The sequence below is a fragment of the Gobius niger genome, assembly GCF_951799975.1.
Source record: "Gobius niger genome assembly, chromosome: 6".
NCBI lineage: Eukaryota > Metazoa > Chordata > Actinopteri > Gobiiformes > Gobiidae > Gobius > Gobius niger.
In genome coordinates this window covers 21,551,171-21,576,699 of record NC_136857.1, presented here as the reverse complement: position 1 = coordinate 21,576,699, position 25,529 = coordinate 21,551,171, and the positions used below count along the sequence as shown (strand labels likewise).

The window sequence follows — 25,529 nt, the reverse complement described above, 5'->3', positions numbered from 1 at the left end:
TGAAAGGTAAAAGCAAATAATGTGAGGCTGCAGCGTAATGAAGTTTTGGAAGAATTAGCACGAGCTGAGCGGGAATGTGAAAGGGAGAGAGATGCAGTGCTGATGACAGAAAGATATAGGAGCTGCACGTAACACATTCAGCTGCACAAGGCATCGCTGATTCTGTCTGTTATGAAACCAGTTGAACTGAAGTCCAAAGGAATTCTATGGCGACTATCAGGAGTTTCATTATATATCTATGGACGAGCATATTGGCCTGAGAGACAGGCCAAAGATACATCAGAGAAAATGCAATCGTTATTTAATTAGCAAATGCGTCACAGCTCGGTGCTGGTTCTCAGCATGGGGGTTGCTGACCACTGGACTGGATGCTGCCGTAAAAGACGTGCATTGAGGTCTCTTTGGCTTGATGTTCCTGGACTTGGTGAAACTGGTCTTGATGATCCTAGACTTGTTCCTCCGCCACCATCATCTCCCTGAATGAAACATGGAAAACAATAAAATCAGACTTAAGACGGTATATTTTTCAAATGTTAAATATTATATTTAAATTGTAAAAAAAGCAACAAACCTCAGACCCTGGTGTCATTTCTTTACTTTTTTTCATCTCAATGATCAGCTCTTGCACTACCTCAGAGCACTTCTTCCACTCCTTCTTGTTTGCCTGGGTCTTCACATGATTTTTCAATTGCTCCAATGCCTCCTCGCGCTGCACCTCTAACACCACGTCCAGTCCTTCCTCAAAAATTCTTTCAGCAAGTTCATCATCACGTCTCTTGCACTTACAATATGCACAGACCTTAGTGAGTGCCATAATTATTGCTGCTCCCAGAAGCACCGCCAAACCAATGTTCTGAAAATCAGAAAACCATGAATTTTTAATAAGGTCTGACCAACCAAGATTGACGTAGTAATCTTTGTAGACTCACCTTGGACCAGCTTATAAGATCTGCAGCGATAGATTTCTCCACCACAGTGCGTACATCAGGGGTCTTACAGGCGACTTGAGCCTGATCGTCAGAGCCATCGTTCTGGCAGCAGAGCCACCAGTCTCCGTCCAGAAAGACGATCGCCATCCAGATCGAACTGATACTCAACGTGTGCAATACACTCACCATCGCCAAACAACACGCCCTTCCAGTGTCAGGAACTCCGCTTTTAAGTTGTCCCTCCACTTGTTCACAATCTTTACCCAGACATATCTTTCCAACAGCCTAGAACAGAATAGAAAAAAAAAAAAAACATTATTATATTACATATTCAAAACAGCCATTATTAATTATAGCAACTTCAAAGATGCTTTTCAAACTACGGATAATGGCTCTTCATATTAACTTCATATTTACTACTCCTGCTGAAATGCTGTTCATGCCTTATTGATTTTTTTCTCAGAAAATTCATGAACATTGTTTTTCTGCTATATCATCATATAATGTTTTATTCAGGACATACAGTGGGGAAAAAAAGTATTTGGTCAGTTTCACATAGACATTGTATTGGATTTTGGCCAAATACTTTTTTTCCCCACTGTAGGTGCCATTATGATTTGTTCAGTTGGTACTATTTAGTTCACAGAGGATAAAGTCTACATGATTTGCAATTCATGACTATATTATATATCATTTTATTTGTCAAAAGAATTCACTCCCGAAAATCTATATGTGTATGAAAAGATAAAATGATGATCAACTTTTTCACTCTTACCCGATGGAGGCCTTTATCGAGCAGGAGCAAAAGAAACCACAGCAACAGCACAGGCAGGAACAAGTGCAGCCAACAGGCTTTCTGTTGGTTCTGAGGTTTACAGGAGCAAGCGAAGTCTCTCTCAGAGATCAGGTGGTAGGTAGCAGTAACAAAGATTGTGGTGTAAAGGCCCAAGTTGTTGTTAAACTGAGTGAAAATCTTCTTCAGAACTTCTCTGGCTGTTTTAAAGTTGTCCATCTTCAAACCCTGGGTCGACTGCGAGCTCTTCCTGTGTGAAGCACGACTGTATCACTTTGTACAGAGACAGATGTGAAGAGGCTTCCGTTTGATTTACTTTTGATTTGATGCATTAAGTAGAGTTGACACATCACCGTGTATACTTAGGTAGAATTGTTTTTTGATTCACTCGCGTCTCCAAATTAAAACCATTGCTGTTAAAGGGACTATACAGAGTTTAAAAATGTTAAAATTATGTATTTTCCTCCCTACAAGTTCCAGCAATGTCCTAATGTGTAGAATGAGCTCCGACCTGTTCACCACAACTGCTGCTAAAATCCTGCACTGTCACTCAAAACTGTATTACTTCGGATCCGAATTGCCGTCATGCACAAGCTTAATATAGAAGGTGCAGTTACATGTATGACCTGAGGTGGCAGTAGTGAGTATAAAACGGCCAACTTGCACCTAGCCCCTTTAATGTCCCTTATGGAATTTACATAATTCTTTTGCAAGTGAGTCTATAGTTGTTGGCACAACAATCAGTATGACTATCAGTGCCACTATTGGCCAGTTATCAACTATAGTACTGAATATAACAATAATTTTCTTTATCCTCGCGTACATTTTTGGATGAAAATAAAGGTCCACAGCTGCAATAGATAGGTGGGAACCAAAACACACTCTGAGCCTAATGCTACCACTTGAACATATATTTGGTGAACAATATCTGTAAAAAATAACATTGTACATCAATATTTACATGGATATGTCCATTCGTTTTATAGGTGGACCTTTGTCTTACCCAAATCTATCATTTTGACTAGTAACATGTCGGGCAATGTGACTGTGGTGCGTATAGGTATGCATTTGATGTTGCATGTACCGTGGGCGATACGTAGCTTCTTTAAAGGGTAAAGATTGTAGTCATGTTATTGCTGCAAGTTATTGACCATTTCATAACAATAGAGTTTTAAAGACAGTGACAGGAAATCAAGGTGTTAAAACCACATCAACATCCGGCCCTTCAAAGTGCGCTTATTGTCAACACAAGGTTCATAACAACCTCTGTTCCACTGGCACTAGTCTGTAATAAACAATCTGCTGCTTGATCAAAGAGAAGACAAAACAGAAATGATAATTTGTCTTAACATCAAACTGTGCCATGTCATCATTAAGCGTTGCTGCCGAACAATATTTTGCACCTCCATGAGTTCCAGAGGTGCACTGTGGGTTATATATACTGTACTGTAGCTCTAATTCTAAATGTGGCTTTATTTACTTGAACATCTGTTGTGGTGCTGTTTGGCATGAGGTAAACAGGGAATGTCCTGAAATACTTGAAAGGCCTCAGCAGTTTTAGGTCGTGAGGGTCCTTCGGTTTAGACCTGGTTGGGTAAAGTCCTTTAGTCCGAGTTAGTTTCCTTTTGTAGATTCAGTTCGTATGTAGTTCAAGTTGAGTCCTTATTTAGTCCTTGGTTTACTTCTGTTAACTCCTGGTTTAGACCTAATTCCTCCATTGCCTGGATGTGGTTTGGTCCTGGTTCAGTCCTGGTCTTGCCCTACCCCAGTCCATGTCTGATCCCTGTCTGGAGAGGGGTCTCAATGGGAGTGGATTCACATGAACCGTGTCCTGGACTCTTGGGGTCTCGGCTGGTTTTGGGTCCAAGAGCAGTTCTCTCACTCCAGCCCCTCCATCTTCCTCCAGTTGGCTCCTGGTTGTTCCATTGTGGGCGGAGCTGGTCCCGAGCGGCCGTTCTCATTCGGCGGTGGCTCCAATGTAAGGTAATATACTGAATTCAGATAACACATTTATCTATTGTACATAGTCAGTTGTAAAGCCGACCAATCGAAAACATCAATAAACATTTAGTTCAGTCAATTAACTACCTAGCTGTGCTGCATTTGTTAGTTTGCTGTCAATTGATCTGACTGGGAAAAACAAGGGAGGGAGTGACTCAGTTGATAAGTGATGACGGAGACAATCAAATGACAAGATCCACCCTGGACATGGAGGGACTGTGTAGACTGGCACGTCTCCGTTGCATCACGTTGGAACCAGGAGCAGTGCCACTAACACTCAATACATACGGGTGTGGTTCTATTTAAGGGTGTGTTATTGGGTTGCTAAATACACAAATGGCAACTAATATACATCCAGGACCAATATGCTGGAAGTCCCTTATACTAACACACACTAAAACACTATCCCTTGGAGAGTTTAAGAAAGGCCGAAAAGACGGCATGGTGTCATACTAAGGGTCATAATTTTAGTCAAAGTAATATTTTGGCTGACTAAAATTGGACTAAAACTAAATTAAACGTTTTTATGAGACTAAATGACTAAAATGTCCAGTTATGTTCGTCATGAAATATGACTAAATAAAAATGAAGAGGCTAAAATCATCCAAACTTCCACTGACAGTTTGAAAAAGCTTCATATCATTTAAATTCACAGCCAAAGGAACAGCTCTGTGCTTTGTTCATGTGGGAGAAGCAGACCTTCATTAACCTTCATATGTGATAAAATCATGCTATGATTTTATCACATATGTCGTATTGTTCAGTCGTTTGGGGCCAGGCTTCACAATCTGTCCTAAAGCCTTTAACATCACTCTACAAGCAAACACTAAAGGTGTTTGATCAAAAACCAATGAAGTGGCATCACTGCACTATTATTAAAAAATACAAAATGATGACATTTGATAACTTCATCAGTTTCTCCTTTATAAAAACTATATTCAAGTGTCTTAATGGTCTTGCTCCGTCTGTAATGTGTCAATTAGTACAAAAATACACGAATCAAGGAGTGAGTACCAGAGCTGGAGTCAGCGGGAACTGCAGAGTGAAATGGTGCAAAACTGCTCTGGGTCAGTCTGCGTTCTCAGTGAAAGGGACGCTTTGCCACTGGAGTTAAAGTCCCAATTGGACCTGAGACTTTTCTCACAAAAGCTGAAGCTGTGGCTGAAGAACAAACAAAAATGTGAACACTGAGGCTGGACTTAGGGTGGGAAGTGGTCAGATATGTCTTCTCTTCTTTCTTTTTATTGTTGTATTGTTTGATGCTTTTCACTGATTTTTCATTTTTCTGTTCTTTTATAAACCCTCTCAAAAGCCTAACCAGGGACGGGGCTGCAAATTAGCCGATGGCTAGACGCCTTAAGTACAGAACATCGGCCAACGAGTTGGCAATGTTTCCTTGTACTGTCCCTGTCAAATAAACAAATAAATAAATAAAAAAGTAGGTTTGCTTCATCGACTAAAAATGAACATGCAAATTTTGTCGACTAGAACTAGACAAAAATTCAAGAGAATTATTTGATTAAATCAAGATAAATTTAAATATGTTGTTAATGCTGGTCGGTAGCCAAAAGCGGGTTGCTGAATTATTTTCAGTTTCGCCTTTTGAAGAAAACATTTCTTTTGATATAGAAAAACCCCTCCTGGAACCGCCACCTTAACGTGGTGGAGGGGTTTGAGCACCCGAATGATCCTGGAGCTCTGTTGTCGGGGACTTCGTGCCCCTGGTAGGGTCTCTCATGGCAAACAGGTCCTAGGTGACGGGTCAGACAAAGAGCGGTTCAGAAGCCCCTTATGAGAGACCAACAGGCCCGGTCAGAACCATGAGGCTGTCCTTCCGTGGACCCACCACCTGCAGGAGGAGCCATAAGGGGCTGGTGCAGTGTGATTTGGGCAACTCCAACAGCTGCCCCCACGAACCGGAAAAGTGGAAGAAAATGGATAGATGGATGGATGGATGGATGGATGGATGGATGGATGGATGGATGGATGGATACAGAAAAAGTATAGAATCCCCTTGAGTTAAAATGACTCAATATCGTTGGAGAATAGTGAAGGAGCAACTTAAGCGCTTGTTGTAGTCACACCATGCCTCAGTCGACCCCTTTTTTCTAACCTATGTTCTTGTCCCCACGCTGCTCACACAGGCACTGGTGCAACGTTTGTTTGCATGCAAGATGTCACCCTCGTCTGCACAAACACTGTTGTTGCACCAGGCGGAAGATCGGGCCCTGTGTCTTTATTTGGTTGAAAATACATCCATAAATCAGCAAGTAGTTAATGCAATTGTGAAGCAATAGGCAAAAAGCAGCTCTTCCCCTTGTTTGTTTTCACACACACGGCAGCTTTGAACGTGGCGTTTGTGGGCGTTCCCAAAGAGCCGCATTTTTCCAGTCGCTTTTTTTTCTTCAATAAATTTAATAACTGATGTCTATAAAAGGACTGATACAAGTAACACAGTGTAAGTATAATAAGTAGTATAATAATTCTGAAATCATGATCAAAACACAGCAGTGTCATTTGAACAGATTAATGTAGTATTTTTGTAATATTTTAGTAGATATTTAGTATCTAATAAATATTGAGAGAAATGTTCCAGTGCTTTATGCTTTACTTAAATGTAATATTAAAGATGAAGACTGCTGAGGAATGATGCACACACATTTTATTCATAATCCCTCAAACGTGGTGCATCCAACTTATTCCTGTTTGTTACATTAGAACCAATTGGGTTTTCTTGATGTTGTCATTTCATTTTTCACTTGTTTCTATTACAGTATATACTTTTTCAGAATGACAGTCTAGTTCGTTTGCTGAGTTTAATTAGGATGAATAAATATTATTTCTGGATGCAGCGTACCTTCTTTTTTAGAAAATGTTTCTGCATGACTTGGTGCATCCGACTGTATTTGTTTTGGTATTTATAGCTCACGGTTTTTTTGCACATTCCTCGAGCCAATAGGGTTTTCCAGATGTAATCATTTTAGTTTCACTTTTATTTTTATGATTACTGGTCTTACTGGTCTTATTACTGGATGTGTGGGGGTCTGGGGCAACTTGTCCAGATCCCCACATATAGATGGCTCTGACTGTATGTATCGGTTCCACCAACACTTGGCTGGTCATCAGCGTTGAGCTTTAAGCTTTGTTTGTGAACGGGTGGCACACCCTGAAATGGAGTCAATATTTATTGACTGGGTTCGGGAGCAGGACTACGCCTCAACCTATCACACTTTGCACACCAACCACTCTTGCTCTCATCTAACCACACCTCTAATTACCCACGAGCCACTATATGCCAAGCCAAGCCTCGTCATCTCAGTTTGTTTGAAACTGTCGACCCCACACCCATGTCTGTTCCATTTCAGCAATGATTCTCCTGCTTAGAAAGGGGGTCCCGAATAGCTGGGTTCATCCGAGACGCAGCCCCCACCCACAGTCTCGCCCAGTTTCACTCTACACTATAAACCTTGTGAATAAAATCTTAATTGCACTTTGTTGTGGCGTGGTCCTTGCTAGTGAAAGCGTCATTCAGCAGCAGTGTCTCATGCTATACCCTTTTGTCTCATCGATCATTTTGAAAAATATAATTGCATATAAGAGTTCTAAACAACAGCACAAGTATTTCAAGAATTTGGAAAATAATGTCAACAAACGACAATTCTTTTTATACATTTCTTTTCCTTTTTAATATGGATAGAACAATAGCATTGGACAAACCAGATACATAGTTTTTAGTGTTATAGCAAAACTGCTAATTCGCAACAGTCCATCGGAGAAAAAAAAGAAGCATCAAACAGGACTAAATAATGACAAAACCAGAAAATGCAGCTCTGGACTGAAAAAACAAACAAACAAAAAAAAAACAGCTGTACCAGTCACAAAAAGTAGATGCTGCACTTCAACAGCACATTAAATCACAGTGTGGAGGATTATATCTTGTCATTTTACTGTATTCTTATCTGTTGCATCCACACAAACTCTTATTCATCTTCGGTCTCTATTTGTACCAGAAGTTCTTGTGTGTGTAAGCGAGTGTCCTGTCCCAGCTTCTTCACAGCTTTGGTCTCCATTTGTTTTGTCATGCGATCCTTCTCTTTTTTACATAATATTTCTGTGAAAAGAACTCTCTCTTGCAACGATCCCTTTTTCTTCTTCCACAGAGACACAACAAATGCCAGGAGGACCACACACAGGAGGAGAGATAAGCCAATAAACTGCAAAAGACAGTGGTGATAAGTGAAAATGCTGTTTCTTGCAGACTTCAATTAAGGCCACCCAACTGATTCTGCAGCTTTTAATAACCCTCATCTCTAGCCCAAACAATGTTATATTTCTGTTATCTATATGTGTGTGTGATGGCGTGCACTCACTCTGGAGTAGTTTTTCTTCACGTTGATGAACAGCTTGTCGTTATCCGTCAGGTGGTACTTGTCTTTACATGAGATATTTCTGTTCGAATCATCAAAGCAGCACACCATCCAATTCCCTTCGACCAGCACGGACACATTCCAGATCAGAGCCACAATTACCGCATCAAAGAACCGGATCAATGCCACGGACCAATAACCTGTGAGGAAGAAGGACTTCTGGAAAGGCTGGTCCACGTACAGAAGAGCCAAGAGGATAAGACATGCTGGTGCGATCATGTAAAAAGGGCAGTCTCGATGCAGGTCCTGGCACGTGCAGAGCAGATCTTTGTCAAAAATGACGTGATAAGAGAATATTACAATAATCACAGTGTAGGTAAAGGCTTGCTTAGCTATGTTTTGAAAAAAGTAGAACACAGCCTCGGCGATTTCAGGCATAATGAGTTCCCCTGTAGAGTTCTTTGATTAGACTGCAAACTTCAGAGTTCAGATACCTGGCTGCTCCTCCCTCTTCCTTCTCTCCTCTGCCGGCAGCAGGACAGCATTGACTCTTTGACTTGTTTGTGTCACCAAAAACAAGCCATAATGCTTGGTGTGGTGGAACCAGTCTGGGCTGCACATGACAGTTTAAATCAAATAGAGCCACAATGTGCCGTCCAAGGATCAAAATTCACTGTAAACAGACTTTGACTGGAACTTAGGCACGAAACAGAAAGTATGAGGTTGTGACGAGGTTAACCCTGTTGTTATCCTCAAATTTTGCACCCTTCGCCATCCTAGAAGAATGTACAAGCCTAAAAATTGCCATAAAATCACTATACATACTTTTTTTTTTTTTTGCGTAAATCTTTTGAATTACTTGATGTGTTTCCAAATTACCAAACCTTCAATAATTGTATGGATTGTACCCCTTTAAATGCCAGTTTTTATGAAAACTTTAAAAATTGCCTAAGCAAAAGAACAAAAACACAAAAACTTGAAAATTGTCTGAATAGATAGTGGCGGGTGGGGCTTTGATGGTGTTTAGAGCCTTGGATGTGTCAAAGATTGATTTGACTGCATCAGTTTTTTTTTTCTGTAGTGGATGATTCTTTATGTCAAAATGTAAAAGTCCTATATTTTATCATTTTGAAGAACAAGAGTCAGATTTTACAGTATTTTTTCAGTTTGGACCTTGTTCCTATTGTCGGCAGATGAATGCAATTATGGTATTTTCACATTAGAATATAACCTGGGACATTTCTTCCATAAAACTTCAGATTTAAATCTCATTGCAACAGAGGAAAAAAGTAATATATCAGCATTTCTATTTGAAAAAAAGGAGTTGGTTGACATTTTCACTGCATTTCACAAATTGTAGGGAGATGCTTGTATTTTCAGTCAGATTATTTTGAAGCTGTGGCCGAGGGGGAAACAATATGATTTGTTTGCCTTTTTGTGTTAATGATATATACCTATGCCCTCACTGGGGAACATTTTGAAGCAGAAATGTAAACAGGATGAGAAAAGGGTTAAATGTGGTTGATTGTTTGGGCACGTCTGGGACAGGTCTTGGCACAGCTCTGCCAGAGGAGGTTTTATCATGATGCGTTCATAGCATCATGATAAAACCTCCACTGGCAGAGCAGCAATCGTCAGTCTGAAGAGGGTCTGAGAGGATCAAAGATGGAAAAGACTCTTGAACTAGCAGGCAGTTTTATCTCATGTGTCCAGGAGCGAGTCAGTGCATACGTTGTGGTCATCCTCATCTTTTCCTTCCATTTTCTATTTGACAAAGATCTGCCATGCACCTGTGACAATCTAAAGCGGGATTGCTCTGTTTACATGGCTGTACCGTTTTTTGTAATATTTTTTGCATTGCTATGGATGAACAAACACTGTCAAAGACGCAGCTTTGACCGTTTCAAGTTACATTTCTGTTTTTTAAGTGTTCATGTTTTAAGAGCATTGTTTGTGAGTGCGTTCTGGGTGGTCTCAACCCTCATTGATGGAGAGTGGTTTGTCTGCTGCTTTGACCGTTCTCATCACAATATCTCATGTGTGGAAGAAAGCAAGCGCTCAGAGGAGGACCGCAAGTACATGGCAACACTAAAGGATCAGTCCCGGGTGAGTTTATCTACATACAGTGGGAACCAGATGTTTACATACACTTTATAGAAAGACATATTTGCTTTTTTTTCTTCTCTTCTCTAATCATTTTGCTAAATGCCAGAAGAATTGTTTAGGTTTTTGTTGCTTTTTACAAAGTGAGAAGTTTTGCATACATTAAAATGACAATAACTTTAAATTATTTGCAAAAGCCCAGATGACAATGTCATGTCCTGGGAAGCACAAATCTGGTACATCTTCGGGTGCAATTTCAAGACACTTAAAGCCATTTTTTACCCAATAAATCAAATTGAAATACAAGCATTTATTTGATGGCAGACATTTTCATCATTAATGTACAAACAAACATGAGCCTTTGCTGTGAGTGGGTCACCTCTACTAAGACATGACTGTATCTTTACCGGGAGTGGGTACGTCTCCGGCTCGTTACTATGGAGATGTCAACTAAAGTCAGCAGAAATGGAGATTTAAATAGGTTAGGTCCTCATCCAAATCCATTCTTTGATTAGCCTTTTCTGTGCTGAGCTGGTCATTAGGAGCATTAGTCCATGGGCCAGACCAAATATCGGTACCGAAAAGGTGGCAAAGGCTATCGTTGATTTTTAAGTAGGTCCATGTCTGAGGTTTATATTTTTGTATGATAGCCTTTTCAGAGTTACAGCTTTATCATAGTTTTCAGCTGTTGAAGTGAACCAACGCCATGTCAAAAAAGTCGCTTTTGACACTGGTCCATATTTTGGTTGAGGCCATTTCCAGCCCATTAGATACTGATTTACACCATTGTATTTGGTATCATTGTAAAGAAGACGTTTTCATGTTTCATTTGAGCCCAAATGTACTACTCTGTGACTATTACCGTGGTAACCAAAGCTCCTCAAACACAAACCTGAGGACGTTTTTTCACCATTTTCATAAAAACAGTTTTACTATGTTTAACGCTGTTTCTTCAAAGAACATCACAAGACAAATGTTTGATATTGGGGAACTCTCTAGACTCTGAGGATTCAGGAAATGTATAAAATGTCAGTACTTTTGCAACTTAAGGCCTCACAGTGAGCCACGAAGTAAAAGAATGTCCACCTCACATGAGCCTCTCCCATTGAAATAAGCCTATATCTGCCATTCTAAGGTTGGAACAGCTGTTGAGACTTTCTGTCCAGGACAGGCCAATGCAACTTGAAATTACATTTGTGGAGAAGAACAGTTCTGTATTTTCAGCAAAAAGTTGTTTATCTATTTTATATATTGTAGATATTTATCATATAATATGCTATATACACACAATGCCATTCTGTCTCTTTCACTACTATACATAGTCCTGTGCATTTGTCTAAAATGTCTCAATAATCCAAGATAATTCCAAAAGTGTGTCTTTGTAGACACCACATGGTTGTGCCAAAAAATACCATATTTTACACTAGATACTAACTTAGTTGTTAATGTATTTGCTGTAGAAAGTTTGTTCTGAAGTTGAATTTGAATTTGAATTTGAATTTTTCATAAACCACACGTTTGAACAACATCCTTTTTTACTGATTAGTAAGTTAATAAAGTAAAACATTTTGTAAGGTCATTTCTTATTTCATTACAAATAAATAAAATATAGTAGTATGGAGATGGTGAGGTGTGAGGTGTTATAGATTATAACCAGGACATGAAGAGTCAACTCAAAACTAAAGCTTAGCCTCATCCAGAACTAAATCACAGAGGAATTTCTCCAGCTTTTCTGTTTTTTTTGTGTATGTGCTGTATTAATGTATTTGAGTTTTTTGATGTTGTGTAATTTATTTATTTTCTTCCCAGGCATATTGAGTCTGTGCGCATGAAATATGCTGTATAAATGAATAAACAAAAGTTTACTTATTAGTTTTATGGACAGAACTTAAAGACACAGCCGGGAACCGGAGGGTGTCCGGTTTGGGAACCCCAGGATCTCAGGTGTTGTTCTGTTGGTTTCATCAAATCAGGACCTCAGCTGCCCTGGGGCAGTTTGCAGCCAAGTGTGAAGTGGGATGAGTATCAGCACCTCCAAATCTGAGGCCATGGGTGGCTTTCCCTCTCCAGATCGGTGGAGAGGCCTTGCCTCAAGAGGAGGAGTTCAAGTATCTCAGGGTCGTGTTCACGAGTGAGGGACGGATGGAGTGTGAGATCGATAGACAGATCAGTGCGACATCGGTAGTGATCGTTGTGTCGGACTGTTGTGGTGAAGAGGGAGCTGATTTGCTGATTGATCTATGTTCTACCCTCACCTATGGTGATAAGATCTGGGTAATGACCGAAAGGACAAGGTCGCAGATGCAGGCGGCCGAAAGGAGTTTTCTCAGTCACCTAAGAGGAGCTTGGAATAGAGCCGCTGCTTCTTCCCATCGGGGAGAGCCATCTTAGGTGGCTCGGGGACACACTGTCTCTATGTGGCCTGGGAAGCTTCGGGATCGCTTCACAAAAGCTGGAGGAAGTGGAGAGGGATGTCTGGAAATCTCTGCTTTGCTGCTGCCTCCATGACCTGACCATGGGTTAATTATCTTACCACCATGTGTGGACTGAATGAATTCGTTTGGGCGACTTGTCTCATGTGAAGAGTATTCCTTATACTCAAACTCTATCCTTTCTTCCCTAGTTATGAACCATATCTCAAGATTTTTTAACTTGACCACTCAAAGCATGCCTCCTCTAAAACCCCAGACCTCAGACTTGCCGATGCCAATCCTTGGTGCCGTGTACAAAGTTCAAGGGCCAGATCTTGTGACTGGCACAGTCCGTGCGCAACTCTAAACGCAATGTGGTGCACGTGCGATTTTGCATGTGGCACAGGTTTTGTGCTAAAGGCTGTGCTGCTAGGGAGAGGGCGTTGTTTAAGAAAAAGAGGCCGACTGAGGCGTGGTTCATTATAAGCAGCACTCGCGCTGCTCTTCTATGGCAACCTTCACATTATGTTCCTCTTTACATCGCGCTGCCTTGTCTTCTTCTACGTCAAATTGAAAACAAAAGCGAAATTGCCTTGAAAAGTCTGTTTGAGCGTAGGTTATGCACGGCCTACTTTGATACTGTAGATCAACACACACACCCCTAACACCAAACACACCCCTACCACCAAAACAACAACAGTTTTCCACAAATAAACCACTCATGCCTCAAGTGCCACAACACCAGGTCTGATCTGAGTTTTAAGGAGACATTTCCATCGTGTGTCAGTGTTTACCTCCTGATGATGCTCCTTGTGTAGCCACAGCTCAGTCCAAAAGAAAGAAGCGCATTTTACAGGGAGCATAGCAACTTTTTTTTTTTCCAATTCAGCCGCTCCAAGAATCCTGCAGCTGTAGCTCAAATGTTCCAATACGCTACAGTTTTCTTGCAACTGCTGCATAACTCTGACCCCTCTGCAGCCGATATGATAGTTTCTGATCAATTAAATCCTGTACATTTCGTAACTTTGCGCATTCGAACGGTGTCCAACGTGAGGCTGCTGCCTCTCTGTCCCGCTCGCTCAGCTTGGATCTGCAGCGAGTGGCTGCAGCAGCAGAGGAACACTTTTATTTCTTTAATCTTTATTAAACATTGCACGCTGCATCATGCATGTTACGTGTTTACAAGAGAACCCTCCCCTCGCTGAGCCACCTCTGCAGGGCTCAGCATCACCTCGGGCTGACAATAGTTATATCGAGCTCAGTCAAATGCAACTAGAAAACTGTCTCTTGGGAGCTCAGCAGGCACCACCTCTGAAAGCTCTTGTTGCCTCTTGTGCACATTTTATCTCAATACCAGCATCTTTTATGTTAATGGGAGAAACCAAAGCATCCAAAGAAAATCTGTCCACACAGACAGAGGATGTAAACTCCACACAAAAAACACCTACATTGAGCTTCATACTGAGAGGCAAGACAACGCTAAGCACTAAGACTAACCACTGAGGGCCTGCAATCTCTCCTGCGCATTCAATAATTTTTGGGTGAGATCTTCCACCTGGCGCAAGGACAGCGCTGCTCCTAACAAGACAAGACAACATTATTTTCCTAGCTTACATCGTGCTGCCTCATGTTCTTCCTTTAGTGTTATGGGCTTCTATAAGCTCTATCAGATCAAACAAAAAAGTTGAGCTAACCACTGTCCGTGTCTGAGAGAAAAAGATGTAAAGCCGGTCCTGCTGTGGTTCCAGTCTGTACTCAGCCGAAATTCACCCCCGCTTCTCCCTTGCCCCTTCACAGTCGCAGAGTCTGGTTGGAAGAAAACATAACATTGCTATTGGCCATAGATCGCCATTGTCAAGTGTTGAAGGAAAAGCTTGGTTCTTGCATAACCAACTGTCTAACCAACTACAGTTTGTGTCTCTGGGAGACAGCTCTCCCAGATCTCCCTCAGCTGCAGGAGTAATGCAGGACACAGAACTGTGGCTGTGTTTAAGCTGTAGCTAAACTTACAATTTCCACAACTTCTTGGACATAAAGGTATTCCCTTCAGCCTTTTCTATCAGCAAAATGTTTTTTGTACAAGGGGATTCAAGAGTGACTGAATGTCTAGCTGTCACCTCACAGCAAGACGTTCCTGGGTTGGATATCCCAAGCCATGGGGACCTTTCTGCATAGAGTTTGCATGTTCTTCTTTTTGTTTCATATCCCTTGAGTCAATTTTCTGTAGAATCCAGTTCTAGTACGGTAGAACACCTCAGTTCTTCTATCCTAGCTTTTGGCTCAAAATCTAGCAATAGTTAACCCCCTTTTGTCTTTGTCCCGAGGGCCATTCGACTCCACAACTCTCTGGAAGCAAAAGACAATGGTGTCTGCAATGTTATATTGCTAGAAACTTTATTTATTTGCCAATTACCAATGTAGAATTATGTGGTTTCAGTAGTGAATGAGTGAAAGTGATTGAGTGAGTGCATAAACAGTGTATAGGCTACATAATATGTTTTTTTTTTTTTTTTTTTTTTTACAATTTAGTATCAGGTTATATAATACAGAATAAATGTAATTTTTATAAATGTAATTTCAAGTTGCATTGGCCTTTCCTGGACAGAAAGTCGCACCAGCTGTTCCAACCTTAGAATGGCAGATATAGGCTTATTTCAATGGGAGAGGCTCATGTGAGGTGGACATTCTTTTACTTCGTGGCTCACTGTGAGGCCTTAAGTTGCAAAAGTACTGACATTTTATACATTTCCTGAATCCTCAGAGTCTAGAGAGTTCCCCAATATCAAACATTTGTCTTGTGATGTTCTTTGAAGAAACAGCGTTAAACATAGTAAAACTGTTTTTATGAAAATGGTGAAAAAACGTCCTCAGGTTTGTGTTTGAGGAGCTTTGGTTACCACGGTAATAGTCACAGAGTAGTACATTTGGGCTCAAATGAAACATGAAAACGTCTTCTTTACAATGATACCAAATACAATGGTGTAAATCAGTATCTAATGGGCTGGAAATGGCCTCAACCAAAATATGGACCAGTGTCAAAAGCGACTTTTTTGACATGGCGTTGGTTCACTTCAACAGCTGAAAACTATGATAAAGCTGTAACTCTGAAAAGGCTATCATACAAAAATATAAACCTCAGACATGGACCTACTTAAAAATCAACGATAGCCTTTGCCACCTTTTCGGTACCGATTTGCCAGAATTTGGGGTTTGGCCCATGGACTACATGTTTTGTGTTGATGGCAGTCGTATAGTGCAACATGTTTCACAGTGCGCCTTTGAAGGTGCCAGGTTCAGTGGTTAAAACAATGATGTCCAGTCAACATATCAGAAAGCAGGCGGGTTCTGTGTCCCAGAGATGAACGTGCTGTGGTCTGAAATGTGAATATCAACCCAAGAACAAATGCAAAAGACCTGGTGAAGAGGCTGAACCTGTAAGAGTTTGTCATTATCAAGAGTGAAACAAGTCCTGTACCGACATGGGCTGAGAGAGAAGAAGCCCTTACTCCAAAAGAAACGTGAAAAAGACAGATTGGTGTTTGCAAATAAAAAATGGATGAAGACTTTCATTTTTGGAGACATTTCCTGTGGTCTGATGAGACATTTATTTATTTTTGGCCATAATGACCATCGTCACATTTGGAGGTGAAATGGGGAAGCCCGAGAACACCATCCGAACTGTGAAATACGGGGGTGGCAGCATCATGCTGTGGGGTTGTTTTGCTGGTGCACTTCTCAACATCTCAAGACATCAGCCAGGAAGTTAAAGCTTGGGCGCAGATGTGTCTTTCAAATGGACAATTCCCAAAGCAAATGGCCAATACTGGTTACAAAGTGGCTCAAGGATAACAAAGTCAATGTTTTGAATTGGTCATCACAGAGTCTTGACCTCAATCCAGTTGAAAATGTATGGGCAGAGCTGAAAAGGCACGGGGGCGACAAATGTGTCTCAGTCTGTTTTGAGGAATGGACCAAAACTCCTGCCAGTGTGAGAAGCTTGTGGAAGAATATCAAACGTTTGACCCGAAATATACAGTTTAAAGGCAATTCTACCAAATATTAATGAAATGTATGTTAACATTTGGATTCGTAAAAAGAGAGATAATTCTATCTCTCATTCTTCTGGCGTTTAGCAAATAGAAATATTTTTTAAAATTTGAATTGAACTAAAAAATAAATCAAAGTAAATTCTGGTTTCATGTCAGACAGTGAGGAAAAAATGCAAATGTGTCTTTTTATAAAGTGTATGTAAACATATGGTTCCCGTTATATGTGTTTAAATACATTTTTTCTTGTTCAGCAGAGAGAGTGCAGGGCAGAACTCTTTTCATTGCTTTTTTCTTGTACTTGAATCATAATGTTAAGCTTGAACTTATTCCTTACTGCTTGAGTCCTTTTTCTGTCAATTTAATGAAAACGTTTTGATGTGTGGGGGTAGATGTGGATGAACCCAAGTAATTTGGCAAGGACCAGATTGATAATACAGTAAAATAACACCCATTTCTCAAAATGTAGTGCAACGATGGCAAATCAATTGAATTTTAGTTTAAAATGTTACTTGCATTTTAAGTGTGTCTAGCAGCATGTCCTGCCTTTTCCAACATCACCCTGTTGTAAACAAGTGATAAAAGTGGTTGTTATTGTATTAAAAAGATTCCCAGTCGCGACCATACGCCCATGGGCTTATCTGACCTGTGGCCCGGAACAATGACAATCCATCTAACATACCATAATACTCTACAAAGTTCTGAGTTGTTCAGGTGTAAATTCATTCTCATCAGTTCCAATGGGATAATTCAAGAAGAAATGAGATGTCGCTGTGAGTGTTTGTCTGTTTGTGAAAGTGGGAGTGGAATGGGACGTATTGATTATCAATGATTTAAAAAATAGCATTTGCAATTGTATCTTGAACAGGCAAATAATCACATTTCTTTTACACTTTTACAGAGATGTGGCCTGTACCTACTCCTGAGTTTATTCTTGTTCGTTTGTGTTCCATCCTTTTGCAATTGCAAATGTTCAAGAAGAAACAAAAGGCTGGAAATTGTTCTGGAAGAAGAGGAGAAGTTTGTTTCAAAGAAACTGAGGCAAAAGGTCATAGAGAAGATGGGAGACCAACTGCAGAGGCTCATGCAGCAACAGGAATGGGAAGAGTGCTTCTTTATTGGGGATAAGGTGATGGATCAAATGGACACTGGGACAAGCTCTGGGACAGGCTCTGGGACAGTCTCTGGGACAGTCTCTGGGAAAGGCTCTGGAACAGGTCTTGGTATAGGTCCTGGGACAGTCTCTGAGACAGGTCTTGGTATAGGTCCTGGGACAGTCTCTGAGACAGGTCTTGGAATAGATCCTGGGACAGGGTCTAACACAGGTCTTGGAATAGGTACTGGGACAGGCTCTGAGACAGGTCTTGAAATAGATCCTGGGACAGGCTCTGAGACAGGTCTTGGAATAGATCCTGGGACAGGCTCTGAGACAGGTCTTGAAATAGATCCTGGGACAGGGTCTAACACAGGTCTTGGAATAGGTCCTGGCACAGGCTCTGAGACAGGTCTTGAAATAGATCCTGGGACAGGCTCTGAGACAGGTCTTGGAATAGGTCCTGGGACTGGTTCTGAGACAGGTCTTGGAATAGGTCAGGCAGGGGAATAACAGGGTCAGACAATGAGGGCTCCTTTAAATCCTTCTCCTCAACAAACAACAATTTTGTAAATGAATAACTTCAATCTGAAGAAACACTCTTGATCGATTAATTGAAATGCAACATAACACATACAGTAGCATATGGAAAAAATAAAATGTGTAAAAACATTGCTGTTTTGAGAAAAGTAAAGTATATATTAAGTCATTAGGCAATGAGAAGTGCCTTATGATTTAATATATTCTTGTATTTTGACATACTTGTTGTATTATTTTATTTATTTTACATAATGCTCTATCTGCCTCCAAATTGGTTTTGCTGGAGAGGGGAAGTTAAATAGCCCAACACACTCAAGAGAAAGTGGAAGTATGAGAGTGAAGTCTGGTGATTGTGAGGTGTGAGAGAGGTAACTCAGGATAATGGAGGTGTGAGAGAGGTAACTCGGGATAATGAGTGATGTTTTTTTTTTTTAAATAACATTAAAATAAAAACTGCTCAAAAGTCAACAAATAGACATTGATAAATTGTACCATTGTCAGGATGGTGAGGTAGATGGAGAGTTAATACATAATCAGTCCCAGCAGAGTGGTAAAGGTAGTGTTCCCAACGGACTAAACCAACTGCTCTTGTTGCCTGGGATCGACAGCAGGTTCTTAAACTGAGGTCCGGACCTGAAAATGATCACTCATTTTTTATTGTCATGTATTGTCATCAAAATGTACAATAGGTTGCCCTCTGGGGCCAGGACTCCCTTCAAGAAGAGATTCTTAATCTCAGTGGGACTATCCTGAATAAATTAAGGTCAATAAAATTAAAAAATACAAACAATATTATGATAAAAGTAAAACTGCACAATTCCCAAGGCCTAGTTCTCGTGCCTTAATGATTGGAATATGGATTAACAGGAAGCACTGCAACCAGAATGAGACAAGGTCAGCCATAAAAAAAAGTATATATATTTATATACATTTTATTTGTATTTATTTATTTTTTGCAATATTTTATTTTAATTTTTGAATTTACATACAAAATAAATGCCAAAAAGACAATACAAACAAATAAAAATGAATACTACACAGCCACCCCCTCCCTTGCTCCATTTAGTTTCTTCCACTTGGTTAAAGACAGGGGGGAATCAGACTTCTGTGTAACGGCAATGCATTTTCTAATCACTGCCAAGGCTATTTTTATTTTTTTAAATGGTTTAGTGTTTGTCCAGCAATTTGAAGAGGTGTTGAGATCTTGGTCATGGTAGATAGAACATTACACAAGTCCTGCCAAAAATGTCTAATTTTCACACATGACCAAGTACAGTGTAAAAATGACCCGACTTCTATTGCACATCGAAAGCAGACATTTGAGACACTTCAGTTCACTTTCTTTCTTTTTCAGGTACAACTGATGGAGAAAGTTATTATCTCTAAAGCCGTGTTGGGACCCATTCCCTCATATTTGTGCTCGTATCTACAAAGAAATCTGCGGGTACATGTCAACATCGGTCACAAGACCTGTTTTTAACATCTGTGCGTAAAGTCTGCACTGAGCTGGCAGAAAGGCTTTCCTGCACCGTCTGCATGGATTGTACCTTAAAGGAATAGGCCACCGTTTTTACATACTAAAATATGTTCTTACCTCACTTTAGTCGAGTTAATATATCCCCGTCTGGTCTTTGTCCGTGCGCTCTGCCAGGCAAACGGAGCACATACGCAGCCTCTCCCACATGTCACATAGCTCCGAAAAAGCTCACGATAGAAGCTACCAAGCTCTTCCACGTGTTCCCTATTTAAATAAAGTTACGTGAAGTGTTTTCATTCGAAGTATATTTACACAGAAATGTAACATGTCGATTTTATAAGCAAATAAAGAGGGGGACTATATTGTGAGGCGTAATGATACGAGGAGCAAAACGTCCGCGCAGTAACTCCTAAAGGTTATTGACGGAAGTGAGCGGGGGGAAGTCTTTAGGAGTTACTGCGCGGACGCTGTGCTCCTCGTATCATTACGCCTCACAATATAATCCCCCTTTTTATTTGCTTATAAAATCGACACGTTACATTTCTGTGTAAATATACTTCGCATGAAAACACTTCACGTAACTTTATTTAAATAGGGAACACATGGAAGAGCTTGGTAGCTTCTATCGTGAGCTATTTCGGAGCTATGTGACATGTGGGAGAGGCTGCGTATGTGCTCCGTTTGCCTGACAGAGCGCACAGACAAAGACCAGACGGGGATATATTAACACGTCTAAAGTGAGGTAAGAACATATCTTAGTATGTAAAAACGGTGGCCTATTCCTTTAAGGGACATTGTGAAACAAAAATCGTTTCATCACTGTTTCAACTGAAATGACGATGGTACAATGTGTGTTTGTATGTATGTAATTGTTTTTTTCTGTGTTGCTGCCTTTTGGCCTAGGGCACTCTTGTAAAAGGGTCATTTTGTCCCAAATCACCCACATCCCTAGGTGACTCTTTCAGATTTGGATTATTTTATTTTTTAATTTTTTTTAGTTCCTCAACATGTGTAATGAACATATGCAAAGTGATTTGCTCTAACTCCCAATAGTTTATTTTAAACAACTTACAAAACAGGTAGTTTCAACCTCCTTTTCTGCTCGCGGTGCATTTTGCATGTGTGTGCATTTTTAAAGAGTTCTAACTCAGCAATGGCTACAATTTGGTCTGTGCCATGTCTTCTAACAGTGTGTCCAGGAACAATCAAAAATGTGCTAGATTGTAAACTGGATTTGGTTATAAGCAATTTTTGAATTTCCGATTTTTCCCCCTAAAATGTCAGGGGCTCTACAAAAGAAGTTTAGTGAGTGATCATCTTCATATTCTAGAATAATTTATTAGGATATAACCTTGCTGCAGTAGAAGCAGGATGTCAATCTGATAAAGGGTCTTTGAGTTATACTGTATTGTGGAAATGACTCAAGAGGACCCAGAGCAGTGGGGAGAGACACAAGAAATGGATTCACACTTTATTTTCACACTTTATAATAGCATTAAAAAAATCCTAGAAATTAACTGGCAAATAATTGCAAGTACAAAGAGAAAATACTGGAACTCAATTTTTTTTTTTTAAATATACAGAGTATAAACCTTTTCAAACTTTTTCTGTAAACATCAAAAATACAAATAGATCAACAGCCAACAAACAATTGCATAGAAATTGAAAAGATGTGAAGACTGAATAAATTGATAATGCACCTCAAAAGAAAAAATAAGAAAAAGAAAAGAAAAAAGTGATTATACAGTCTCTTGTGAGTTTGATGATCCTAGACTTGTTCCTCCGCCACCATCATCTCCCTGAATGAAACATGGAAAACAATAAAATCAGACTTAAGACGGTGTATTTTTCACATGTTAAATATTATAGTCAAATTGTGAAAAGCAACAAACCTCAGACCCTGGTGTCATTTCTTTGACTGTCTTTCATCTCAATGATCAGCTCTTCCACTACCTCAGAGCAGTTCATCCACTTCCTCTGGTCCAGCTGGGTCTGCACATGATTTTTCAATTGCTCCAACGCGGCCTTGTGCTTCATCTCTAACACCACGTCCAGTCCTTCCTCAAAAATTCTTTCAGCAAGTTCATCCTCCCGTGTCTTACAGTTACAACCTGCAATGACCTTAGTGAGTGCCACAATAATTGCTGCTCCCAGAAGCACCGCCAAACCAATGTTCTGAAAATCAGAAAACCATGAGTTCTTCATAAGGTCTGACCAGATTGACGTAGTAATCTTTGTAGACTCACCTTGGACAAGCTTTTCAGATCTGCAGCGATAGATTTCTCGTCATCAGTGTATGCAGGAGGGTTCTTACAGGCGACTTGAGCCTGATCGTCAGAGCCATTGTTCTGGCAGCAGAGCCACCAGTCTCCATCCAGAAAGACGATCGCCATCCAGATCGAACTGATACTCAGCGTGTGCAATGCACTCACCAAGACCACACAACACGCCAATCCAAAGTCAGGAACTCCGCTTTTAGCTTTTTCTTCGCTTGTACCACTGTTTTGTTGTTGGGCTTCACTTGTTTCTGGTTTTCCCGTCACGTTGCTTGTTATTTCACTTGTTTTACCACTGTCAAGTTGTTGGACCAAGGGATATTCTTCTTTTGTTTCTGGTTTTCCCGTCACGTTGCTTGTTATTTCACTTGTTTTACCACTGTCAAGTTGTTGGACCAAGGGATATTCTTCGTTTGTTTCTGGTTTTCCCGTCACGTTGCTTGTTATTTCACTTGTTTTACCACTGTCAAGTTGTTGGACCAAGGGATATTCTTCGTTTGTTTCTGGTTTTCCCGTCACGTTGCTTGTTATTCCACTTGCGTCCTGTGGTTTCGTCACATTGTCTATTTCTTTACTTGTTTCCGTTTTTTCCATCACGCGCCGACATATGTTTCCAACAGCCTAGAACATGAAAACAAAGAAAAGGACTACGATGACTTACGAATTTATACTTAAATTGCATATTCAAAACAGCTATTGTTAATTATAACTTCAAAGATGCTTATCAAACTACAGATATGGGCTCTTAATATTAATTCTACTACAAGTGAAGTAATCAGAGAATCAAAATGTTGTCTAGATGCACACAATAGGTAGCAAAGGGAGGGAGGGGGAGAGTTCAGCATTTGTGACATACCACTGTGTAAATATATTATTCCATTTCATTTTTCTTTACAGACCCTCACACAGCCACAGCCAAGCACGCAAAAATATCGATCTCCAGTCCCTGAATGTGACTTCTCCATTTACAAACCAAGTGACCTCCCTATTTTTTGATGCAAAGATACATAGCATAATTACTTTAATTTATTTTCATTTTTCCATAAATAATGTGTTCACTGGAGTTGTAAACGTATGAAAATGCTTACCACTGGTATAATGCAATCGAATCAGCTGTCCAGTGCCAACCCCATCCCCAGCCCTCTGCTGCTTGTGCTCCGACATTGCAATGCACTGCAGTGCTACATCACATTGAACTTCTCTCAAGTAACCCACACTCCTGCTGACAAGCCGCTCATGCCTTATTTTTTTTTCTCAGAAAAATTCTATACATACTGTTTAATGCAGGATATAGGTGTGGATATTTGTTCAGCTGGTACCATTTTTAGTTCACAGATGATAAAGCGTATGTCACAGGCAACTTTACTCTCCCTAAATGTGTATGAAAAGTGATAAAATTCTGACAAAGATAGTGATTCAATTCTTCTACTATTTCAGTCTTACCCGATGGAGGCCTTTATCGAGCAGGAGCAGAAGAACCCACAGCAGCGCCACAGGCAGGAACAGGTGCAGCCGACAAGCATCTTTCTGTTGGTTCTGAGGTTTACAGGAGCAAGCGAAGTCTTTCTCGGCGATCAGGTGGTAGGTAACAGTAACAAAGACTGTGGTGTAGAGGCCCAAGTTGTTGTTGAACTGAGTGAAAATCTTCTTCAGAGCTTCTCTGGCTGTTTTAAACTTGTCCATCTTCAAAACCTGGGTCGACTGCGAGCTCTTCCTGTGTGAAGCACGACTGCATCACTTTGCACAGAGACAGATGTGAAGAGGCTTCCGTTTGATTTCTTAACATGTTCAGTCGTGGTGCAGAAGGCTCCAGTTGGTTCTAGCTTTATCTTTTCTACACATGCATTAAGTAGAGTTGATACATCACCGTTTATACTTTTTAAACTCTATTTGTTTGGCCACTTTTTCACACTGTTCATTATTTTTTCACCATCATTCAAAACAGATACCAGATGTAGAAATCACAAACACAAAACATCATCACAGCAACATTCTTGGTGAAGAAAACTTTAAATACCTTTCCTGGTGAATCCAAGGTGACTTTGATGGCATCAGCTGAAGAACCACACTTAATCATAGTAGAATTGTTTGGTTAAGGTTTATTGAAGATTTTAGTCATGTTATTGCTGCAAGTTATTGACCATTTCATAACAATAGAGTTTTAAAGACACTGACAGGAAATCAAGGTGTTAAAACCACATCAACATCCGGCCCTTCAAAGTGCGCTTATTGTCAACACAAGGTTCATAACAACCTCTGTTCCACTGGCACTAGTCTGTAATAAACAATCTGCTGCTTGATCAAAGAGAAGAGGAAACAGAAATGATCGTTTGTCTTAAAGTTGTGTAACGTCAAACTGTGCCATGTCATCATTAAGCGTTGCTGCCGAACGAGGTTTTGCACCTCCATGAGTTCCAGAGGTGCACTGTGGGTTATATATACTGTACTGTAGCTCTAATTCTAAATGTGGCTTTACTTACTTGAACATCTGCTGTGGTGCTGTTTGGCATGAGGTAAACAGAGAATGTCCTGAAATAGACCTGGTTGGGTAAAGTCCTTTAGTCCGAGTTAGTTTCCTTTTGTAGATTCAGTTCGTATGTAGATTCCTAGTTGAGTCCTTATTTAGTCCATGGTTTACTTCTGTTAACTCCTGGTTTAGACCTAATTCCTCCATTGCCTGGATGGGGTTTGGTCCTGGTTCAGTCCTGGTCTAGCCCTGCCCCAGTCCATGTCTGATCCCTGTCTGGAGATGGGTCTCAATGGGACTGGATTCACATGAACCGTGTCCTGGACTCTTGGGGTCTCGGCTGGTTTTGGGTCCAAGAGCAGATCTCTCTCCAGCCCCTCCATCTTCCTCCAGTTGGCTCCTGGTTGGTCCATTGTGGCGCGGAGCTGGTCCCGAGCGGCCGTTCTCATTCGCAGAGATATCACAAGCCCCGCCTCCTCTAACACCGCCTCGGGCCAATCGCTGGAGAAGCACTTTCCGAAAGGAATACAGGACAAGATGGCGGCTGTGACGGTCACCAGGACGACCAGCAGTAAACCAATGACCTGCAGAAAAGAGACGGCTATTATTAACTTAACCATTCCAAGTATTTTCCATATACAGTATCTACTCTAGAAACTAAATTAAAAGCATCAACTGGGACTTCAGTTGCTACAGAGTAATGTGTGCGATCAGTCGAGGGCGGGAATCGCGCTCCTCCAAAAGAAGCCCAAAATTGTGTCTGTATTTGCTGTGTTGCCTGCTCTTCTCCAGAAAGAACACTTAAGCCTGGTGAAGGTTAGGTCAGAGATGATAAGACATGGCTGATACATAACAGCCTAATTGATGCATAATTAATGTTTATAGTAGACCAAGTTATGTGGATTTTATAGGAGGATATGGTTCCTTGGAGCTGACCCAGAGGAAAGTCGGGCTGAACTTTGGAGCAGAGCACATGACTTCAAAAGGAGGCTTCCTGTCGGGTGTGGAGGGTGTGGATGGGTGCGG

General features: G+C 40.6%; 1 protein-coding gene across 1 annotated transcript; it reads right to left on the bottom strand.

Annotated features, from left to right (window-relative positions):
• Nucleotides 1-317: 317 nt before the first annotated feature.
• LOC306964430 (uncharacterized protein) lies at nt 318-23,796 on the bottom strand (the record flags this gene model as incomplete). Its single annotated transcript, XM_079558422.1, has 4 exons — nt 23,480-23,796; nt 930-1,214; nt 572-853; nt 318-476 (listed from the first exon to the last, which is right to left on the bottom strand). Exons 1-4 carry the CDS (start codon nt 23,717-23,719, stop codon nt 318-320), a joined length of 966 nt encoding a protein of 321 aa, XP_079414548.1. The 5' UTR covers nt 23,720-23,796.
• Nucleotides 23,797-25,529: the final 1,733 nt, after the last annotated feature.